The 19320-nt window shown below is 53.2% G+C and overlaps 1 protein-coding gene across 7 annotated transcripts in view; it reads left to right on the forward strand.

Annotated features, from left to right (window-relative positions):
* Window positions 1–19320, forward strand: part of DTNB (dystrobrevin beta) — a 100829-nt gene that overhangs the window by 61744 nt on the left and 19765 nt on the right. The window contains exons 11-16 of one of the 7 annotated variants that reach the window (XM_060273222.2): window positions 697–786; window positions 2744–2834; window positions 4588–4673; window positions 5400–5513; window positions 5957–6053; window positions 7936–7956. In XM_060273222.2, the coding sequence (XP_060129205.1) occupies window positions 697–786; window positions 2744–2834; window positions 4588–4673; window positions 5400–5513; window positions 5957–6053; window positions 7936–7956 (499 nt within the window). The remainder of the gene's footprint in view (window positions 1–696; window positions 787–2743; window positions 2835–4587; window positions 4674–5399; window positions 5514–5956; window positions 6054–7935; window positions 7957–19320) is intronic. The other 6 variants (XM_060273224.2, XM_060273225.2, XM_060273226.2 and 3 more) reach the window with 6 other exon arrangements.

The raw sequence follows: 19320 nt of genomic DNA on the forward strand, positions 1-19320 counted from the left end.
GGAGTGCCTGGCGTGCTCTGGTCCATGGGGTCACGAAGAGTCGGACACGACTAAACGACTAAACAACAAGAACAGGGGAAGGAAGGGAGTGAGGAGATGCTGCTTGAGAGATGAAAAGTGGTAAGGGGCATGTCTTTGCCGGAGCTGGGAGAGGTGGAAGCAAGTAAATCTTCTTTCCTCTGCCTTGTGGCAGAGAAGCAAAGGCCTCTCCACTTGTGCACGGAGTCTGGCCCAAGTGAGCTGGAAGCAGAATGCAGGTGGGGGCTGATCCTGGGTCTCTCCTAATTATGGCACCATTTGCGCCAAAGTGGGGAAAGCTCCTGCTTAGGCACACCTGGGGCAGTGTTTGCATTTTGGGGCTTCTCAAGTGCTCGCCTCCTCCTCCTCCCTCCTTGCGCAAGAGTCTCATTTTGCAGAAACGCGGTCGCTCTTTGCCTGTCGGGCAGCAGGTTCCAGATGACGAGGGCAGCTTTGGGGTGGGGCAAGAAATATGGGAAAATCCAACTCTTTCTCCTTGCCACAGTGATTCCACACTCTTTCCAATGAGGTTCCTGCACATTCCCTTCCATGTTTTGAATGTTTTTAAGTTTCCTTATTTTAATTGTTGCTTGCCATCATTTGCATTTCCCCGAATGCCCTCATCTTTTCATTTCTGCGGTGTTGTTTTTTGCCTCCTTTGCTTTCCCCACCCCCCAGGTTGCACTACAGCCCGGCCCCCTCCGACCGGCTTAGGGATGAGCATGCCCTGATCGCAGCCTATGTGAGCCAGCTCCAGAGTGGTGCACGGTCAGTCTTAGGAGAGGGGGGAGGGCGGGGGGAGGCCATGGGCAGCTTTGCCCAAAGCCCTGAGTAGCCCGCTGGACTACGACATAAACTGAAATTTGCACATGGAGATGGGCCATGAGGCTGCAGCACTCAGTGCCCCAAAGGGTGCGCGCACCGTGCATGCATTGGATCTGAGCACATGGCCCAAAGAGGGTTAGTTTTTAAAACCGCATTCTTTGTAAGCAACTAAATGAAAATTTTGGACAGCTTCTAAATGCTTATCGAGGGTCCAGAGATACTGAACCATCTGTAGCCCATGGTTCAAACATGTTTATTACAGGGCTCTCATTTCACCTGCCTAAATTTGGTGAGGGGTTTCCTCTACGATAATGACTATTTCACCTTGTTGCATGGTTTCAAAATGAGGAAGCAGCCTTGTTTTTTGGGGGGGGGGGGCTGGAGGGAGCCATGATGGTTTTTTTTTAGGTTTTTTTTTAAAAAAATTTAAAAATAAACTTTATTGAAAATCTGATTAAAAAATACAAACATAAAACTCATCCACACATTTGGAATATTAATAATATGAAAAATACAAAATCATAATAAATAATAAATCTCAGATTAGCAATATCCACAAATTAAATTAGACATAGAGCCTGGCTTCCCAGACTTTGCACAAGGTAAGAACACAGAAGAAGAAGCAAAATTTAGTTAAACAGCAGCAGCAAGGCTGTTTCATTCTCCTGAGTTTCAGAAACAACCTCCTTTCATTTGCTTCGAAGTTGGTGCCCCAGGAGCCCACACACACACACACACACACACACACACACACACACACACGGGTGCATGAGGCTCTGGTTTGCAAAATGTGTGCTCACTGTTGTGTGCAGAAATGCACACCACCCCTGACCTAGCGAGCAGCTTTTTCACAAAGGAAAGCCCAACGGAAATGGAATACACACAATCACTTGCTCACCCCACACATTCTCACACACAGCACAACAGCCAGGGGGCGTCTTTCCCAGAGGAATTAGGGGGGTGCCACCTCCCAGGGCATCTTCACCCTAAACACAAAATCGGGATCCAATTGTGTTTAAGATGGATCTTCCATTGGGTTCACTTCTGCTCGGCAGGACATTTGGTTGTCACGTCATTTTAAAAAGGGCACGTTTCCTTCCTTTTTATTTTTATGCACAGGAAACCATCCCAAATGACTCAGCCACTCTGCTGGTTGGTGCTGTGTCCCTTCAGTTTTAGGTTTCCACAGCTGAAGCCCCTTCAGATTTCCAGCCTGAGCTCTCAGCCCAATCCCTGCATCCCGTTTCTTATTCTGAAACTTAGCGTCCCATTGTCCAATTCCTCTTTCAAGTTGGTACCGGCCGTATATTCCAATCCTGAGGCCTTTTGTAGACTCCAGCCAGCTCCCTGTTCCCCAGTTTGCTTGGGCCATTTTGTCATCTTTGTAGCGCTTCAGATTTGCAAAGCGCTTGCAAGCTTGCCCTTGCAAAACAAACCTACCTTAAAACCAGTTAAGACAAACACAAGCAGTAAAAGTTTAATAACCCATTGGAGATTCTTCCAGATCCCGCCTCGCTAAAAAGAGGCCCCAAAGGCCCCAGACCTTCCACCTGCTGCCAGGGCGGGGCCACCACCCAAAAGGCCTGCCCTCATTTGCCACACACTGGACCTCCATGAAGAAGGGCCTCAGGTGACGACTGCAGGGTCCGGCTTGGTTCACATGGGAAAAGGCAGCCCTGGAGCTTTTGGGGTTCTGAGCCACATAAGGCTTTATAGGTCCAAACCAGAACGTTGACTTGGGCCTGGGAACTAGCCGGTAGCCTTTTCCCACTTTTGACGCTGGTGTGGCAGGAGGTAAGGTGGCCGGGCTCTGACTCCTGCCTGGTGTTGGGCAACTGCTGGCTGCCTTGCCTGACTGACTGGCGCTCATGCTTGTTGCCTTTCTTCTCCCCGGCCCCAGCAGCGTCCTGGACAGTCCCAGCAGGCTGGACGAGGAGCACCGACTCATCGCCCGCTACGCTGCCAGGCTAGCTGCGGAAGCTGGAAACGTGGTAAGCAGCCAGTCTGGCCCCCTCTCCCCCCGCTAACGTTTTCTCCGATGGCTGTGGTACGGTATGCTCAGCTGCTGCTTCCCTGGGCAGGTGAGCTGGCAGCGCTCGGCTCCTTTCTAAAGATGCCGCAACAATTAAGGAGGAGCATTTTGCGCTACTGAGTGCGTGTGTGTCCCTCCGGTCAGTTTCCTCACATTGCACCACAGGCGTGGCGCTCAGCCCCCCTCCCCTTCCCCCCGGGCAGATTGGGAGTCTCATAATTAGTTGGATGCCAGGCTGGAGCCATGCAGGCTCAGTGTCCCCGGGGGGGGGGGGGGGCTTCCTCCCAGAGAGTCAGCATATTGGAGCAAAGGAAATCTTGTATGCTTGCTTGCTTACGCTTTGCAGCGTTTTTCATGCTTCCCATTAAGAATAGGTTCTCTGGGCGGTGTACAACTTTTCTATTAGAACACAAAACAAAAAGCCACACCATAAAATATCAAAATGCAGAACACAAAAAGGTTAAAACAGCATCAAAATTAAATCAGAGCAGCGGACAACAGTAGCACCCCCTGTCCACAAAGCACCGAAGCACGTTTTTAAAAGTGAAAAGCCTGGTGAAGTTTCTAAAAAGGTTGAAACTGGAAGGACCACAACACAGGTACCAGGTGAGCCTCTCGGGGGGGGGGGATTTCGTAACTAGGGTGCCACCACCGAAAAAGCCATCTCCTTAGTAGCAACTCCTGCAAGAACCTGAGAAGAGCCAGCTGGATCAGTAATAATAATAATAATAATAATAATAATAATAATAATTTATTATTTATACCCCGCCCATCTGGCTGGGTTTCCCCAGCCACTCTGGGCGGCTTCCAACCGAATATTAAAACAGTATACAGCATTAAACATTAAAAACTTCCCTAAACAGGGCCGCCTTCAGTTGTCTTCTAAAAGTAAAATAGTTACTTATTGCCTTGACATCTGCTGGGAGGGGCTCCACAGGACGGGTGCCACTACCAAGAAGGCCCTCTGTCTAGTTCCCTGTAACTCACTTCTCGCAATGAGGGAACCTCCAGAAGGCCCTCGGCGCTGGAGCTCAGTGTCCGGGCAGAATGATGGGGGTGGAGATGCTCCTTCGGGTATACAGGACCGAGGCCGTTTAGGGCTTTAAAGGCCAGCACCAACACTTTGAATTGTGCTCGGAAACGTACTGGGAGCCAGGGTAGATCTCTCAGGACCGGTGTTATGTGGTCCTGGCGGCCACTCCCAGTCACTAGTCTAGCTGCCATCTGGTTAGCCGCAGAGAGGGCAGAATGCTGGACTACAGGCTCCATTGGCCTGATCCAGAAGGCTCTGATGTTTCTTATGGAGGGTCTGCCCCTGGGGGCAAGGCACGTAGCTCAGTTGGTAGAGCATGAGACTCTTTATCCCAGGGTTATGGGTTCGAGCCCCACGTTGGGCAAATAATAATTTTATTATTTATACTCTCCCCATCAGGCTGGGTTTCCCCAGCCACTCTGGGCAGCTCCCAGCAGAACACTAAAAAACAGAATAAAACCTCAAACATTAAAAACTTCCCTAAACAGATTCCTGCACTGCAGGGGGTTGGACTAGATTGCGCTCGGGGTCCCTTCCAACTCTCCGATTCTATGACAACCTGATGTGATTTCCGCCCACCATCTCCCCAGCACTGTTGGTGATGGGGAGGGGGCTGCTTGCGTGTGTTTCAGTGCTGGGTCCTCGTTGAGCCGCGTGTGTCTTTGGGGTCTCTTGACAGCCACGCCCACCCACCGACCTGGGGTTCAACTTCGATGCCAACAAGCAGCAGCGGCAGCTGATAGCAGAGCTGGAGAACAAGAACAGGTAAGGGGACTTGGGTGGCAGTTCCCGAGCAAGAGATCTTTCGCCTCCCACCCTTTCCATTGCTGCTGCCTCCCGGTGGGATGCTTTGACAAGGGGACAACCCCACAAAGATGGGGGGGACACACCCCACAATGCAGCTGGTGGGTTTTGCAATCCCTGCACTCCGTCAGTTCAGTGGGAGGTTTTATTTTTGCATAAGAAAGTTGGGGTGGAGAAAAATGAAGGCTTGGCGTTTTAAAGGGGCATGCAAAATATGAATACCTGGCATGGCAAAGGGAGAGCGAGAGAGAGATGGGAGAACAGTCTGGACAAGGTCCCCTCTATGCCAGACTCTGGAAGAAGACAGGGATTGGACTGATTGTCCCCTGGGACCTCTTCCAACTCTACAATTCTGTGAAAGCTGAGGGCAGCCCATTCTGCCTCCCCACTGGCCTTGGGTCCACACCTGTTCAAATCTAAGCATGCCACAGGTGGGTCTCCTATAGCATACTTTTCACTAGGATGTATCTCTGTCTACCTGATGATACAAACCCACCCCAAAAGGACTGGTGTGTGTGTGTGTGTGTATTGTTCTGCAGAATCCTGCTATGCAGTCAGATTGCAGCCCAGCCAGGGCCTGTAGGCAGAGTTTGCCGACTCCACTGACATGTTGAACCCTGTTTGGCCTTCTCTGGGAGTTTGTAAAGCAAGAGGGCTAATGCTGGTTTCTTTATTTTACTTGCACAGAGAGATTCTGCAAGAAATTCAGCGGTTGCGGCTAGAGCACGAACAGGCCTCTCAGCCGACACCAGAGAAAGCCCAGCAGAATCCGACGTTGCTGGCGGAACTGAGGCTATTGCGGTAAGAATGTGGGTGGGGGGGGACGGGACCCCAGGAGGGAGGTTGCTTGCACAAGAGTACTTATTCATGCAGCAAGCAGTTCGGCTGTGGAACTCCCTCCCACAAGAGACAGGGGTGGCTGCCAACCTGGGTGGCTTGAAAAGAGGATTAGATGAATTCATGGAGATGATGGAGGAGGAGGAGGAGGAGGAGGAGGAAGAGGAAGAGAGGGCTGTCTTATGTTCTTCTTCTGCTGGTGGTTGGCAGTGCCCATCTCTGATTCTGTGCCACCTTTACCCAAGGCAGAGGGCTTGATGTCTTTTCTTCACCCTCACAACTGCCCTGCAAGGCAGGCAGCTGCATAAGTATTCTGCCCACGAAGATTGGGAAGGATAGGGGCTGTGAATACCAGTGGAACTGCCCTTCTGGCAAACTGGCCGCTTCTCCTCCTTCAACCCAAACAGGCAAAGGAAGGATGAGCTGGAGCAGCGAATGTCCGCCCTTCAGGAGAGCCGGCGGGAGCTGATGGTGCAACTGGAAGGGCTTATGAAGCTGCTCAAGGTAAGGCCCGTCGGCGCTCAGCTTCTCCTCCTCAGCCCCTGCCCCATTCGCAGCTACTGGGCAGTTTGTGCATTAAACCTGTGAGAAGCCGTTTCTGTCCTTTTCAACTGGCAGCCCTGATCAGGGTTGGAGCCAGGCCTTCCAGCGCTCAAAGCGGGTGCTCTGCCTGACCATAAGCTACAGCCCTGGCCCTTGTCCTGGGAGGAACCACCTCCAGAGGGCTGTGTGCGAGATCCAGCCTGCTCTAGCATTCAGACTTGGCCAACGGAGCCCCCAAGAGGGGCTGCCCTCTTCTCCCTCATTGTCTTTTGTCCCTTCCTGCAGAGAAGGAATTTGCCTGCAGCCTTTTCCAGGTGGTGTGGGTCTTTAGAGGTCCTCTAGTCCAACCCCCTAGGGCTCAATGCTGGAAATCCAGTGCCAGAAGCATCTTCTATCCTCAGGTTCTGCCTGAGGACCTCTTGCAGGGGAGATCCCAGCCCCACCCCTGCCCCCCGACTAGTTCCATTACTGCTTATCCTTAGGAAGTTGTCCGTCCATCCCCTGGCCCGGATGTTGATGTCCAGCCCATTAGGCCCAGCAGGAGGAGGAGGAGAGAGAGTCTTTTCCCTCCTCCTGTGCGATGACAGCCTTTGGGGGGGGGGGCTTGAAGGGTGCTCTGCTGTGTTGGGATGTGAATAGGGTGCCAGGAGAGGGTATATTTATGAGAGATTATCCTTCCTTCCTTCCTTCCTTCCTTCCTTCCTTCCTCATGTTTGTGAGTTCAGCAGAGTGCTGCATCCCTTTGCAGCTTAAGAGGGAAGCTTTGATAGACTAGTTTTAGCCTTTTCATGTAAGTATTCCGGGTTGCTTTAAGGCAGCCTGGGTTTTCCTGGTATTTTCCCCTTTTCTCCCCCTTAAAACAATAACCACGCAGTCTTGTAAAAGGTAAAAATAACATTGACTCACTCAGAATCCTTGTCGAAGAGGAACCGATACAGCAGCTTTGTTCAGGCAAGCCTAAAATAGTAATTCAGTTACAAGGCCAGACTGTAAATCTAGTTTTTAAGTCTGAGCATGGAGCTCAGGTGAGCAGGTGTTCTCACATCGCTGGCAGAGAGGGAAGAGGTGAAAGGCGGCGTGCCCCCCCAGGCAGGTAAGAGAATATACCCAGCTCTGCCCTCTCCTTGCTGCCAGGGCACAGAGTTCTCTCTAGCAAGCCACAGGAATACGCGGAGCTTCATCTCCTCTGTCTTGTGCCTATCTAACAAAGCAGGGGGGCACTAGGAGGGCACTAGGAGAAGGGGACGACAGAGGACAAGATGGTTGGACAGTGTTCTCGAAGCTACGAACATGAGTTTGACCAAATTGCGGGAGGCAGTGCAAGACAGGAGTGCCTGGCGTGCTATGGTCCATGGGGTCACGAAGAGTCGGACACGACTAAACGACTAAACAACAACAACAAAGCAGGAATTGTCAAGTATCCCCCGTCCTGCCCCCTGCTCAGTCCTCTGAGTGTTCCCCGATCCTTCAGCCGTTCCTCACGTGTCTTCTTTGCCACCCAGGTTTCCTGCATGCAGAGCCCAGACCTCACTCACTGCCCTTCCCTCTCTCTCGCTGGACCAGGGGCGCCTAGACTCAGCCTGTAGCATCCCTGGGAGGGACGGAGGGAAGCCAGAGGCAGCCGTGATGGTCTCAGACAGTGCAAGGCAGCGGCTCCTGCCCTCCTGCGTCCCTTCCCTGTGTCCTCCTCCTCCTCCTCCTCCCTTGGTGTCCTTGAGTGTCAGCAGGCATGGGGGGTTCCTCTTGGGGAATCCCTGCCTGTGTCTGTCCTCCCCCCCTCCTGATAATGATTAACTCTCCTCTCTCTTTCTCTCACACGTTTGCTTACTGCCAACCTTTATAGGAAGAGGAGCAAAAGCAGGCAGTAAGTTGATACCCCACGGATCTTTTCTTCCCTTTGGTCCTGCATGAAATGACTCCGTGCGGCACTTTCTCATCCGGGTGGGGTTTGGGTGCCCAGGAGGCAAGTGGTGCCCAGTGCAGGATGAGGGTGGTTCTGTCTCCCGCAGAGTGTGGGCTTATTAACCCTTGGCACACCGGCTTAATTTCTCAATGTCTTTCTTTCCCAAAAACGTAAGACTAATAAGCCAGTCCCGGTTTGATCTGTGCGTGCGTGTGTTTAATGAAATGTGCATGGTTGAGAAGACATGGAAATGTAGAGACCCTCCTCCCAGGCTGCTCTGGTTCAGGCATCCCCGAACTTCGGCCCTCCAGATGTTTTGGACTACAATTCCCATCTTCCCCGACCACTGGTCCTGTTAGCTAGGGATCATGGGAGTTGTAGGCCAAAACATCTGGAGGGCCCCAGTTGGGGGATGCCTGCTCTGGTTGCTTTCTCTGCCCTAAGGCACCCAGTGGCCTCCTGTCTTTGGGAAATCCTTGCATTCTCCTTCCTGGCCACGCACATGAGTCACGCATGGAAGCAGACAGCCCTGCCTGGCCCTGCATCCTGCCGCCTTGACAAGCCTGGCTCAGCAAAGCTGTTTCTTTTGGGGGTGGGGTGCGGGGCTCCCCCAAGAGACCTCCTTGTTGAGCATCTGTCTTGATTTGATGATGCAGGGCTTGTGCAGAGGCCCAGAGGTGATGCAATATTCCGATTGGTTTTGTGTGGAAGTTGCCTGACAAGGAGCGCCTGTCCTGCTCTGCTTGCGTGGGTGGAGACTTTGCTCTGTCCCAGCTCCTGCCAACCGAGCAGCTCGAAAGCACACCGGCGCGAGTAGATAAATAGGCAAAGGATCTCTGGTGGCGCTGTGGTCTAAACCACGGAGCCTCTTGGGCTTGCAGATTGGAAGGTCGGCAGTTTGGATCCCCAGAACGACGGGGGGAGCTCCCCTTGCTCTGTCCCAGCTCCTGCCAACCTAGCAGATACATAGGTACCGTTGTGGTGGGGAGGTAAACAGCGTTTCCGTGCACTCTGGCTTCCATCACATTGTCCCGTTGCACCAGAGGCGGTTTAGTCATGCTGCCCACATGACCCAGAATCCTGTCTGCGGACAAATGCCAGCTCCCTCGGCCTGAAGCGAGATGAGCGCCGCAACCCCATAGTCGCCTTTGACTGGACTTAACCGTCTAGGGAGGTGGTCCCATCACCTCCTGGCAAATAGAAGGGGAAGAAATGGAGGCAGTGAGAGATTTTACTTTCTTGGGCTCCTTGATCACTGCAGGTGGTGACAGCAGTCACGAAATTAAAAGACGCCTGCTTCTTGGGAGGAAAGCAATGACAAACCTAGACAGCATCTTAAAAAGCAGAGACATCACCTTGCCGACAAAGGTTCGTATAGTTAAAGCTATGGTTTTCCCAGTAGTGATGTATGGAAGTGAGAGCTGGACCATAAAGAAGGCTGATCGCCGAAGAATTGATGCTTTTGAATTATGGTGCTGGAGGAGACTCTTGAGAGTCCCATGGACTGCAAGAAGATCAAACCTATCCATTCTTAAGGAAATCAGCCCTGCGTGCTCCCTGGAAGGACAGATCGTGAAGCTGAGGCTCCAATACTTTGGCCACCTCATGAGAAGAGAAGAATCCTTGGAAAAGACCCTGATGTTGGGAAAGATTGAGGGCACTAGGAGAAGGGGAAGACAGAGGACAAGATGGTTGGACAGTGTTCTCGAAGCTACGAACATGAGTTTGACCAAACTGCGGGAGGCAGTGCAAGACAGGAGTGCCTGGCGTGCTATGGTCCATGGGGTCACGAAGAGTCAGACACGACTAAACGACTAAACAACAACAACCGTCTAGGGGTCCTTTACCTTTACCCTTTTTTTTTTACCTTCTCTGTCACTTGCTTATCTGACACTTATTGGTGCGGATGGGTGCCAACCAACCATTTGTGCATTTCCCCATCACTTTCTTAACCGCAAAAAATACTTATTTATTTTTTTAAAAAAGTATACTTGTTGCACCAAAGTGCTCTAATCCACCTAAACTTCCAGGGTGCAGCTGAAGCTCTCCAGCAAAATACTGACAGTCTGCAGGAGACAGTCCCTCCCCACCTCAGGAGATGTCCTTCAATCCTCGCACCCCTTATTCCTGCCCGGCAATTAACTCTGAATCTCCTCCAGAGGGAGCCATCCTTCTTTCTTAAGCAAGCAGCCTTTGGTGCTGGTGCAGCAGCAGCAGGAGGAGGGAAGCGAGCGGATGGATGCCCCAAACCTCCGGCTCCGGCCTGCTGGGGCTTCCCTTGGGGATTTGCACATCTGCAGTGATGTGCAGGTCCCCCAAAGACTGGGTTTGGGGAAGGAGAAGCACATTTTCTACGTCTGTTGCAAAAATCTCCATAAGTGGCAGAAAGAGGTGCCTGGAAGCCAAGAATGAACACTTTCCTGCCCTGTTGAAGCCAGGGTGACCTCCCACCTCCGTCAGGCTTCAAATGCGCAGAGTCTCCCAATGACTTCACAGTTCTAATCTATCATCGTTTCTGGTGAGCCTTCACATCTGTCAAGTGCTTCCCCTTTTCATGACACCTTAATGATATTTTAGGGGCTACTTCTGGGTTCAGCGCCGTGTGCATGTACGCGATCTCATGTTGTTTGGGTGCTCCTAAATTGGCAGTTGCCTGCATTTATTGTGAAGGATAACGCAGCTGCTTCCACAGCACCATATCCTGATGGACATCAATGTAGCATCTAGGCAGCTGTCTGTGGAGCCGTTGCCACAACTGGGGACCCCTCTCCCCTCCACCAGTTCATGTACCTTCCCCTGACGGGCTGCGCACATACAGCCAGAGACTGCGCCTGTGTGGAAACTTCCTCTGCTCTTCCCACTTCAGTCCCCTCCTGGTTCTGGGAGACGGGATGCAGGTGAGGGTGAGGAAGCCCCTGGCCCTTCACTTGCCTCTTCCTCCTCTTCTTCCGACCCCTCCTGTGCTCCACCCTCCAGCTCCGGAGCTCCCCCTGCCTCTGCCTCTTGCCTCCTGGCCACAAACCACTGCCCCCCTCTCCCAACTCCAGTCCACACTCGTCAACGTCTTGCCAGCCCCTGACAACACCTGTTGAGCAAGCGGAAAGTGGCCATTTTGGTGTGTCTGACTTGGCGTGGAAGGAGCCCAGGGGAGAGACCTTCCCAGGCCCCCTGCAAAGCCACTTAGAATCATAGAATCGTAGAGTTGGAAGAGACCACAAGGGCCATCCAGTCCAACCCCCTGCCAAGCAGGAAACACCGTCAAAGCATTCTTGACATATGCCCGTCAAGCCTCTGCTTAAAGACCTCCAAAGAAGGAGACTCCACCACACTCCTTGGCAGCAAATTCCACTGCCGAACAGCTCTTACTGTCAGGAAGTTCTTCCCCAAACCACTTGCACTTCACTGCGATTCTGGTGGGAACAACCCCCTGTCCATCTGCAGGCATCGCAAACTTTTGTCATTCTTCCGATTGCAACGAGGCTCTTGCCCATGTGACTGCTGGCTACCGACCTTTGCAACAACCCCCTGGAAGGTGGCCGTGCTGCCTGGCTACTATCAAGCAGTCAGCAACGTGAATTGTCTCTCCTGCTTATCATCACAAACAGCCCCCAGGGTTGAGAGAATGCAGCTTGCACGCCCTCGGCACCTGGGTCTCATAAAAAGCTTCAGAGTTAAATATTGACATGTTTCACTCCAGAATGTGGAAGAATGGGTTGCCCCTTTCAAGCGAGCTGCCGGCAGACTTTTGAAACTCCCATTTCTGTCTCCCGGGGAGAGCCCAGGAAGCGAGCTAAGCCCCAAGGAGTTCCCATGGCAGCCTGGCTTGGGGGTGGGTGGGTGGGTGGGGGTGGTGTCCCCTGGTCTAGCTGTGGGAGGAGAGGCTTCCCATAGAACTGAAGGTGGGCTTATTTTTCCAAACTAGATTTGGGAAAGAGGATCTGCTCCCACTGTTCCATTTTTCCATGACATCATTGTGTAGAAGTACGCCATGCATCCTGAGCAGACTGCAATTTGCCACGTCCAGAGAAACCTGGTTTGGATCAGCTCTCCGTCACAGGCCTGGAGTCGGGGTGTTCACCAAACTCATTCAGGGAACCAAGTCCACGGGAAAGTTGCTGCGGCCACATAAAGAGCCATTGATCCTGGGAATTAGCACCCCTCGTCCTCCAGGCCATGAGTCCCCCGTTTCTCGGCAGAGCCTTTCCCCACCTCTCCATTTAGCAGGGTTTGTGGCTGTTCCCTTTATCTCACCAGATGCCCCCGACTTCCCCACTGGTGCCGCTTCTTGAAAAACCTTAGGAATAAGCAGGGACTGGAGCCCAGGATGCTTTTAGCCTGGGAGCCATGAAGCTCTGCTGAGCCTCCATCCTGGCTCCAGAACTAGAATCATAGAATCGTAGAGTTGGAAGAGACCACAAGGGCCATCCAGTCCAACCCCCTGCCGAGCAGGAAACACCATCAAAGCATTCCTGACACAAATGGCTGTCAAGCCTCTGCTTAAAGACCTCCAAAGAAGGAGACTCCACCACACTCCTTGGTAGCAAATTCCACTGCCGAACAGCTCTTACTGTCAGGAAGTTCTTCCTAATGTTTAGGTGGAATCTTCTTTCTTGAAGTTTGAATCCGTTGCTCCGTGTCCGCTTCTCTGGAGCAGCAGAAAACAACCTTTCTCCCTCCTCTATATGACATCCTTTTATATATTTGAACATGGCTATCATATCACCCCTTCACCTTCTCTTCTCCAGGCTAAACATACCCAGCTCCCTAAGCCGTTCCTCATAAGGCATTGTTTCCAGGCCTTTGACCATTTTGGTTGCCCTCCTCTGGACACGTTCCAGCTTGTCAGTATCCTTCTTGAACTGTGGTGCCTAGAACTGTAGGAGACCTTCCTGGGAAGCTCTGTGGGCATTGCGAACGAAGCGAAGGAGAAGCCCTCAGCATTGGTGCCGAGAAAGGCCTCTCTCTTGGGAGAAGAGCCTGGGTGGGAAGCAAGGAGGCGTCACATGACCACTGCGGTGGGAGTCTTACCTGAAGGCAACGCCCCGTGGCTTCTCTGTGTGAGGAATCCAAGGGGTCTTTGGGATTCCTAGTCCCACCAAGAGGAAAGAGGAAAGAAGAGAAATCTGAACAAACGGGGCTTTGTGATGTTGGGTTTGGCACAGCTGCCTAGTATCTGAGAAATAAGGGTCTGCAGCCAAGCTGCGGAATGGGGCTGGAGCCTCTGGGTAGAGGGGTGGGCTTAGCCTTGGAGGTGCTTTAACGGGGTATCCAGTGGCCTCGATCCCTGCCACAAAGGCCAAACGTTGCTGCAGAGGTAGAGGAGGAGGTGATGTTTGCTGAAGAACAAGCCTTGTTGAAGCAGAGCCAGCATGGCTTCTGCTCCAGCAAGTCTTCTCTCTATTTGAGTTATTTGAGAGCATCAGCAAGCATATAGAGGTGATCCAGTGGACATAAGGCACATAGGTTTTCAAAATCCTTTTCAGAATACACTGCGCCTAAGACTCCCAAGTAATGGAATAAGAAAGGAGGTCCTCTTGTGGATCAGGAATTGGTTGGGGAACAGGGAAGAAAAGGACAGTTCTCTGAATGGAGAGATATGAGAAGTGGCTGGGGGGTGGTTCTGCCCAGATGTGCCCTTTCCTCCTCCCCCTCCCTAGAGGCACAGGAGGCCAGTCTTGCGGCTCCCAGTTTGACCACAGTGGCATTGGGCGCTTCCTAACACATCAGGTGTGTAGTGATGGTCAGTCCTGTGCGCAAGGGGTGTGGTGCTTCGGAGCCTGCCTTGTCCACCATAGTTCTGAGCCAGAGGGAGCCCAGGTGCCCTCAGGGCTCTCACTCGGGGGGCGCCGTTTCTCTGAAGTGCTTCTGCTGACCATGTGGCTGGTTTTTTACTCTGATCCTCCTGTACCCAAAGATTTCTGCCTTGTCTCAGGCTCCTGCACATAGCTTCCTCCGTGAACTTTGGGAAGACGTTTGCCATCCCACGAGCTTCCCCACACTTCCTCAGAGACCACCGGGCACAGGGCCAGGGCCTTTGCTTGCCCACAGATGTCGTCCTGGCGAAGCTGAAGCTTCCCTTGAGAAGCTGGAGCTCAGGCACTGGGTTGTAGGTCAGGAACCGTGTTTGTGTTTGTGCTTTTAACTCAGGTGAGCTTGGCTTGCCCTGCTTGTCTGCCCTGGCTCACTGACTGGACTCCTCTGGGGCAGTTTCAAGCCTCTTTCTGTGGGTCGCTCGCTCTCTCTGAACGTGGCGCTCTCCAGACGGGGTCTGGCCTGTGCCTCCGCGGAGCCAGGGCTGGACATCATGGGCTGCCTTTGGCCCCTTCACCCTGGTGGGACGGGCGCTCCATGCCCTGTCCAGGCAGCCCTGCCGGAGGGCAAAGGACAGTGGAGGCCCCTTGCCTCCGAGGACCCCCTCTCTGTTCCTGGGCAGTCGGCACTTCCCGCTTCACACAAGTTAATCATTAGGGCTGCGATGGAGTTTGGCTTCTCCCTGCCATGGAGCCCCACTCCCGCTTTGCAAGGGAGGAGCCTCTGCCTGCGTTTACTCTGGCCTGGAACCGTTGCGTGCAGCCAAGGGGAAGGAGCGAGGGCTGAGTAGGGGGTCTGCAGGCCCCTTTTTCCAAAAAAAGCCAAATGAGCTGCTTCGCATTTCTGCCGGGATCCTCTCTCGGGCGTGTGCGTGCAAGCCCTGCCGCTCTGTCCTTGACGTGCTCCGCCATCTTAGCTATTTCTGGCTCCCTAGTCCTGCCGCCACAGCGGCGGCGGCAGCAGCAGCAGCCCCCACACCACACAGGCTCCCCCCGAGCACCACAGCTGCTGCGAAGGCCCCGGACGGATGAGCGTGCGTGCCAACGCGCTTTAATTTAATTACGCAATTCTGAGCAATTAAACGCAATCTTCTGCCTCGTAATCCCGTTGATCCTGCCTGCTTTCCCCCCCCCCCCACCATGTGTTTGATTAGACAGCTGTGCTTTTGGGGGGAGCTGCCGGTGCCAGCGGAGGCCCAAAATAGAACATGCGAAATGGACAGGGCACGTCTGCCTGCCTCCTTCCCTCCCTTCCTCCCCCCCCCGCCTCTACTGTACATTGCTGTCCGGGTGCCAGGAGCACACGCTGTGGGCCCCTCTCCTGGCTGCACACACAAGCACCTTTTCCTCTGCCGCCGCCAAGGCGTTTCTGCGCAACCCCCGCAAAAGGCAGCAGCCGAGAGGGCGATGGCGTTTGTTTTGTTTAAGCATGCAGCGGCAGAAAGCAGGGAATTGTCCTCCCCAGCCATCTGCTCACCTGGCTGCCTTCCATTTGCTCAGGAGACAGCGGCGAACGTAGGGATGGGATGAAGAGCCTCTTTCATTCCGTTGCCATGATAACAGGGCCAGTTTCGGAGTTTTAGCAGGGAAAGGGTTATTAACGCTTCGGGGAGAAGAAAGGTTATTAGGCTGCTGGAGGAAGAGGGATTGTTTCTAGGAAGTTTTGCTGCAACACACAGAAAGGGGCGACCAGGAGCATAGAATCATAGAATCATAGAGTTGGAAGAGACCACAAGGGCCATCCAGTCCAACCTCCTGCCAAGCAGGAAACACCATCAAAGCATTCTTTCAGGGCCCTTTCAGAGGCAGGAACCGCAGCTGACGGGGGCCAAGGATAGGAGCTGCCCGCTGCCTGCCTGGCGTGGACTGCTCATCCGAAGCACTCCTCGAGGTGGAAGGCTGGACATCAGGAGAGCCCTGGGGGACCAGGCCAGTGGCCCATCTGGCCCAGCAATGGCCAACCACCTGCGGATGGGGAGCCCACAAGAGGATACGAAGCCGAGAGCCCTCTCCCCTCCTCTGGTTTCCAGCAAGGGGCCTTCAGAAGCCCTGCTGTCTCCCACTGCAGAGGGCAGAGCAGAGCAGAGCCACCCTGGCTGGTGGAGATTGGCAGCCCTGTTCCTCCATGAATTTGTTCAAATAAGTTGCCTTCAGCCTGGTGTCAAGTAGCTCAAGGATTTCTGGCCGTGCAACAGAGCTTTTTCTTCCTCTGCCCCCCACGCCCTCCCGCACACCCCCTGAATCTGTTCTTCGGCTTCCACTAGCCCACTTGGGAAGGGGGGAAAGGAGGGAAGCCTTTTGTGCTAACGGTGATCCTTGCGCTGGCAGGAGGCGGGAGTTGAATATCACCCATGGGCGTAAGCCGGGGCTGGAGTGCAAACTTTGCTTCCAGAGGGTTCCCAGCATCTCCAACTGAAAGGGGGCTCTGGTGGGTAGCAGGCCTGAGCACCACCTCAGCTGGGAAACTGGAGAGAGAATCTGCTGCCGAGAGGAGGCAGTGCTAGGCGAGGTCAAGCAAAGATGTGGCGCCATGACTCCATGTCTGGCCTCCTGGATGGTAAAGGGGTAGAATTGTAGATCCCACGGGTCGTCTAGTCCAGTGTTTCCCAACCAGTGTGCCTCCAGATGTTTTGGGACTACAACTCCCATCATTCCTGACCACTGGTCTTGCTAGCTAGGGATGATGGGAGTTGTAGTCCCAAAACATCTGGAGGCACACTGGTTGGGAAACACTGGTCTAGTCCAACCCCTTGCAATTCAGGAATCTCCGCTAAAGCTATGGGTCTACACTTCTCGCTAACACCCTTCCTGCCCCCTTCGCGTTGCCTGTTAAGAACCAGGCCTGACTGAACCCCAGGTGCACAGCCAGGTGGGGCCAGAAGCAGCACATGAGTGACCCTCTTGGACGGGAAAGTGTGTAGGGGGGACTGATCTCCAAGTCCTCTTCCAGTCGAACCCCCGCATCTTCCAGGGGTCCCGTGCAGCCGAGCCCAGCGTTTATCCTGGCACCCGCCTTCAAGGAGATGCTCTTGCACAGCAATCATGGATTTCTGTAGGACTTCCTTACAGGAAACGAGCACTCAAGCTCCGGTCATGCCTCTTCGGCAGAAAATGAAGCATCTCGGCCAGCCAGCTTTATTTTTAGTTGGATTTCCGAGTGTGTTTTCTGTTCCTAAATGACTTGGAATGCGAAGGGACGCAGCCAGCCCATCCGCGGAGGCCTTTGGCTCTCAGGGACCCGACTTCCTTGCCCTGTGCAGCCGGCCTCTGCATAGCAGGACTTCCACGGATCCTGGCTCAGGAGAAGCCTGCAGCGTTACAGTGCGAGCTGGTTTTATTTTTGTAGCCATCCAAGCCCCAGGATTATCAGCCTGCCACTGTCCTCTTCCGCAGCCATGCCAGAATTGGGTAGAAGACGACCTGCCTCTCTTGCTGATTTAAAAGAGCCTGGCGGGTCGGACTTCACCTCAAGCCAAATTCTGAATTGCCCCCCCCCCTCAGAAGCAAACCCCTCCCTGCCCTGCCTGGTCCTGATCCCAGCACAGGTGGCAACGACTCCAGAGCTTCTAAGTTTTCTTATTGGTTGTGTTTTAATCCTCATTCTTGATTTCATGTTAAACCACCTGAGGGGTCCCCAGAGACATAAGTTGACTAAAAGAAACAAGTAAATTTGTAGCTGAGCACACAAGAAGAGGACATAAGAAGAAGAGCAGCTGGATCCGGCCCTGCGGCCCATCTAGTCCGGCATCCTGTTCTCACAGGGGCCAACCAGATGCCCATTATGGGACACCAGCCAGCAGGATCCGAGCACAGGTGCATCTCTCCCCTCCTGCCATTTCCAGGAACTGATATTCAGAAGCCCTCTCCTCCATGAATTGGTCTAATCCTCTTTGGCAGCCATCTTAAGTTGAACTCAGCTTAACTAGACATCCATGAAGAAGGACTTTCACTTCCCTGCCCTGAATACTCCAGCATTCAGCTCCCGCTAGACGTCCACAAGTCCTGGTGTTACAAGCAAGGGGGGTGTTGGGGAAAGGCTTTTCGCTGCCCGCTTTCTCTGTGCCGTGCCTTATTTTCTAAATGTCTATCGCATCGCCTCTGCCGTAGTCGCTCTTCACACGCCTGGACTTTGGGGTCCTGCTCATTGTGAAAAGGACCTAGGAGTCTTGGTAGACCACAGACTTGACATGAGTCAGCAGTGTGATGCAGCAGCTAAAAAAGCCAATGCAATTCTGGGCTGCATCAATAGGAGTATAGCATCTAGATCAAGGGAAGTAATAGTACCACTGTATTCTGCTCTGGTCAGACCTCACCTGGAGTACTGTGTCCAGTTCTGGGCACCACAGTTCAAGAAGGATACTGACAAGCTGGAACGTGTCCAGAAGAGGGCAACAAAAATGGTCAAAGGCCTGGAAACGGTGCCTTATGAGGTATGGCTTAGGGAGCTGGGTATGTTTAGCCTGGAGAAGAGAAGGTTAAGGGGTGACATGATAGCCATGTTCAAATATATAAAAGGATGTCATATAGAGGAGGGAGAAAGGTTGTTTTCTGCTGCTCCAGAGAAGCGGACACGGAGCAATGGATTCAAACTTCAAGAAAGAAGATTCCACCTCAACATTAGGAAGAACTTCCTGACAGTAAGAGCTGTTCGGCAGTGGAATTTGCTGCCAAGGAGTGTGGTGGAGTCTCCTTCTTTGGAGGTCTTTAAGCAGAGGCTTGACAGGCATATGTCAGGAATGCTTTGATGGTGTTTCCTGCTTGGCAGGGGGTTGGACTGGATGGCCCTTGTGGTCTCTTCCAACTCTAGGATTCTATGATTTCCTGTGGAAACGCAATGACCAGGGGACAGGACTGGGAGCGGCTGTTGTCTCCAAGGCCTCTCAGCATTCAGACTGACCGTATAAGCGGGGGGGGGGGGGAGAAGACGATTTGGCGTGGAAGTGCCCCCTGTCTGGAGATGCCCGTTGGAAGATCTCTGCTGGACCTCCCTTGCCCTTGCTTCTCTGGGGCTTGGAACACAGCTTAGAACTCTCCCTACCCAGAGGGGGCAAACTGCAGCTGCCGCCCAGGACAAGTGATTTGGAGCACCGTGAAAGGATAGCAAGGCGCAAGACCCAGAAAGCAGGCCAGCCTCCTCCTGCTTGGAGCCTCCGGGTGTTTGGCACTCCGAGCCCCATCAGCCCTGTCTGGGGGAAGCCCATCTTGGGGCACAAACTGCAAGGAAGCCGCAATCGCACACAGATCCCGATGAAACGAAAGAGGGAATACGGCGATGCAACTCCCATCCGCCTCAGGGAAATTCCCCGTGGATCGTGCCCCATGTCGGTAAACAGAAGAGGGCTCTCTGAAATTGGAATCCCTGTCCCCCCCCCCAAAAAAAGGCCAGCTGATTAGAAATCTATGTGCAGACGCACTCTGCCCCCCACAAGGAATTCTCCAGCTGGACCGGCTTTTCCTCTGGCGTTGGGGGGGAAGTGCGATTCAGTAATGGAATTTCTTTTCCAGCTCCCATCTG

This window comes from Zootoca vivipara, chromosome 3 (genome assembly GCF_965207765.1).
Source record: "Zootoca vivipara chromosome 3, rZooViv2.hap1.1, whole genome shotgun sequence".
Lineage (NCBI taxonomy): Eukaryota > Metazoa > Chordata > Lepidosauria > Squamata > Lacertidae > Zootoca > Zootoca vivipara.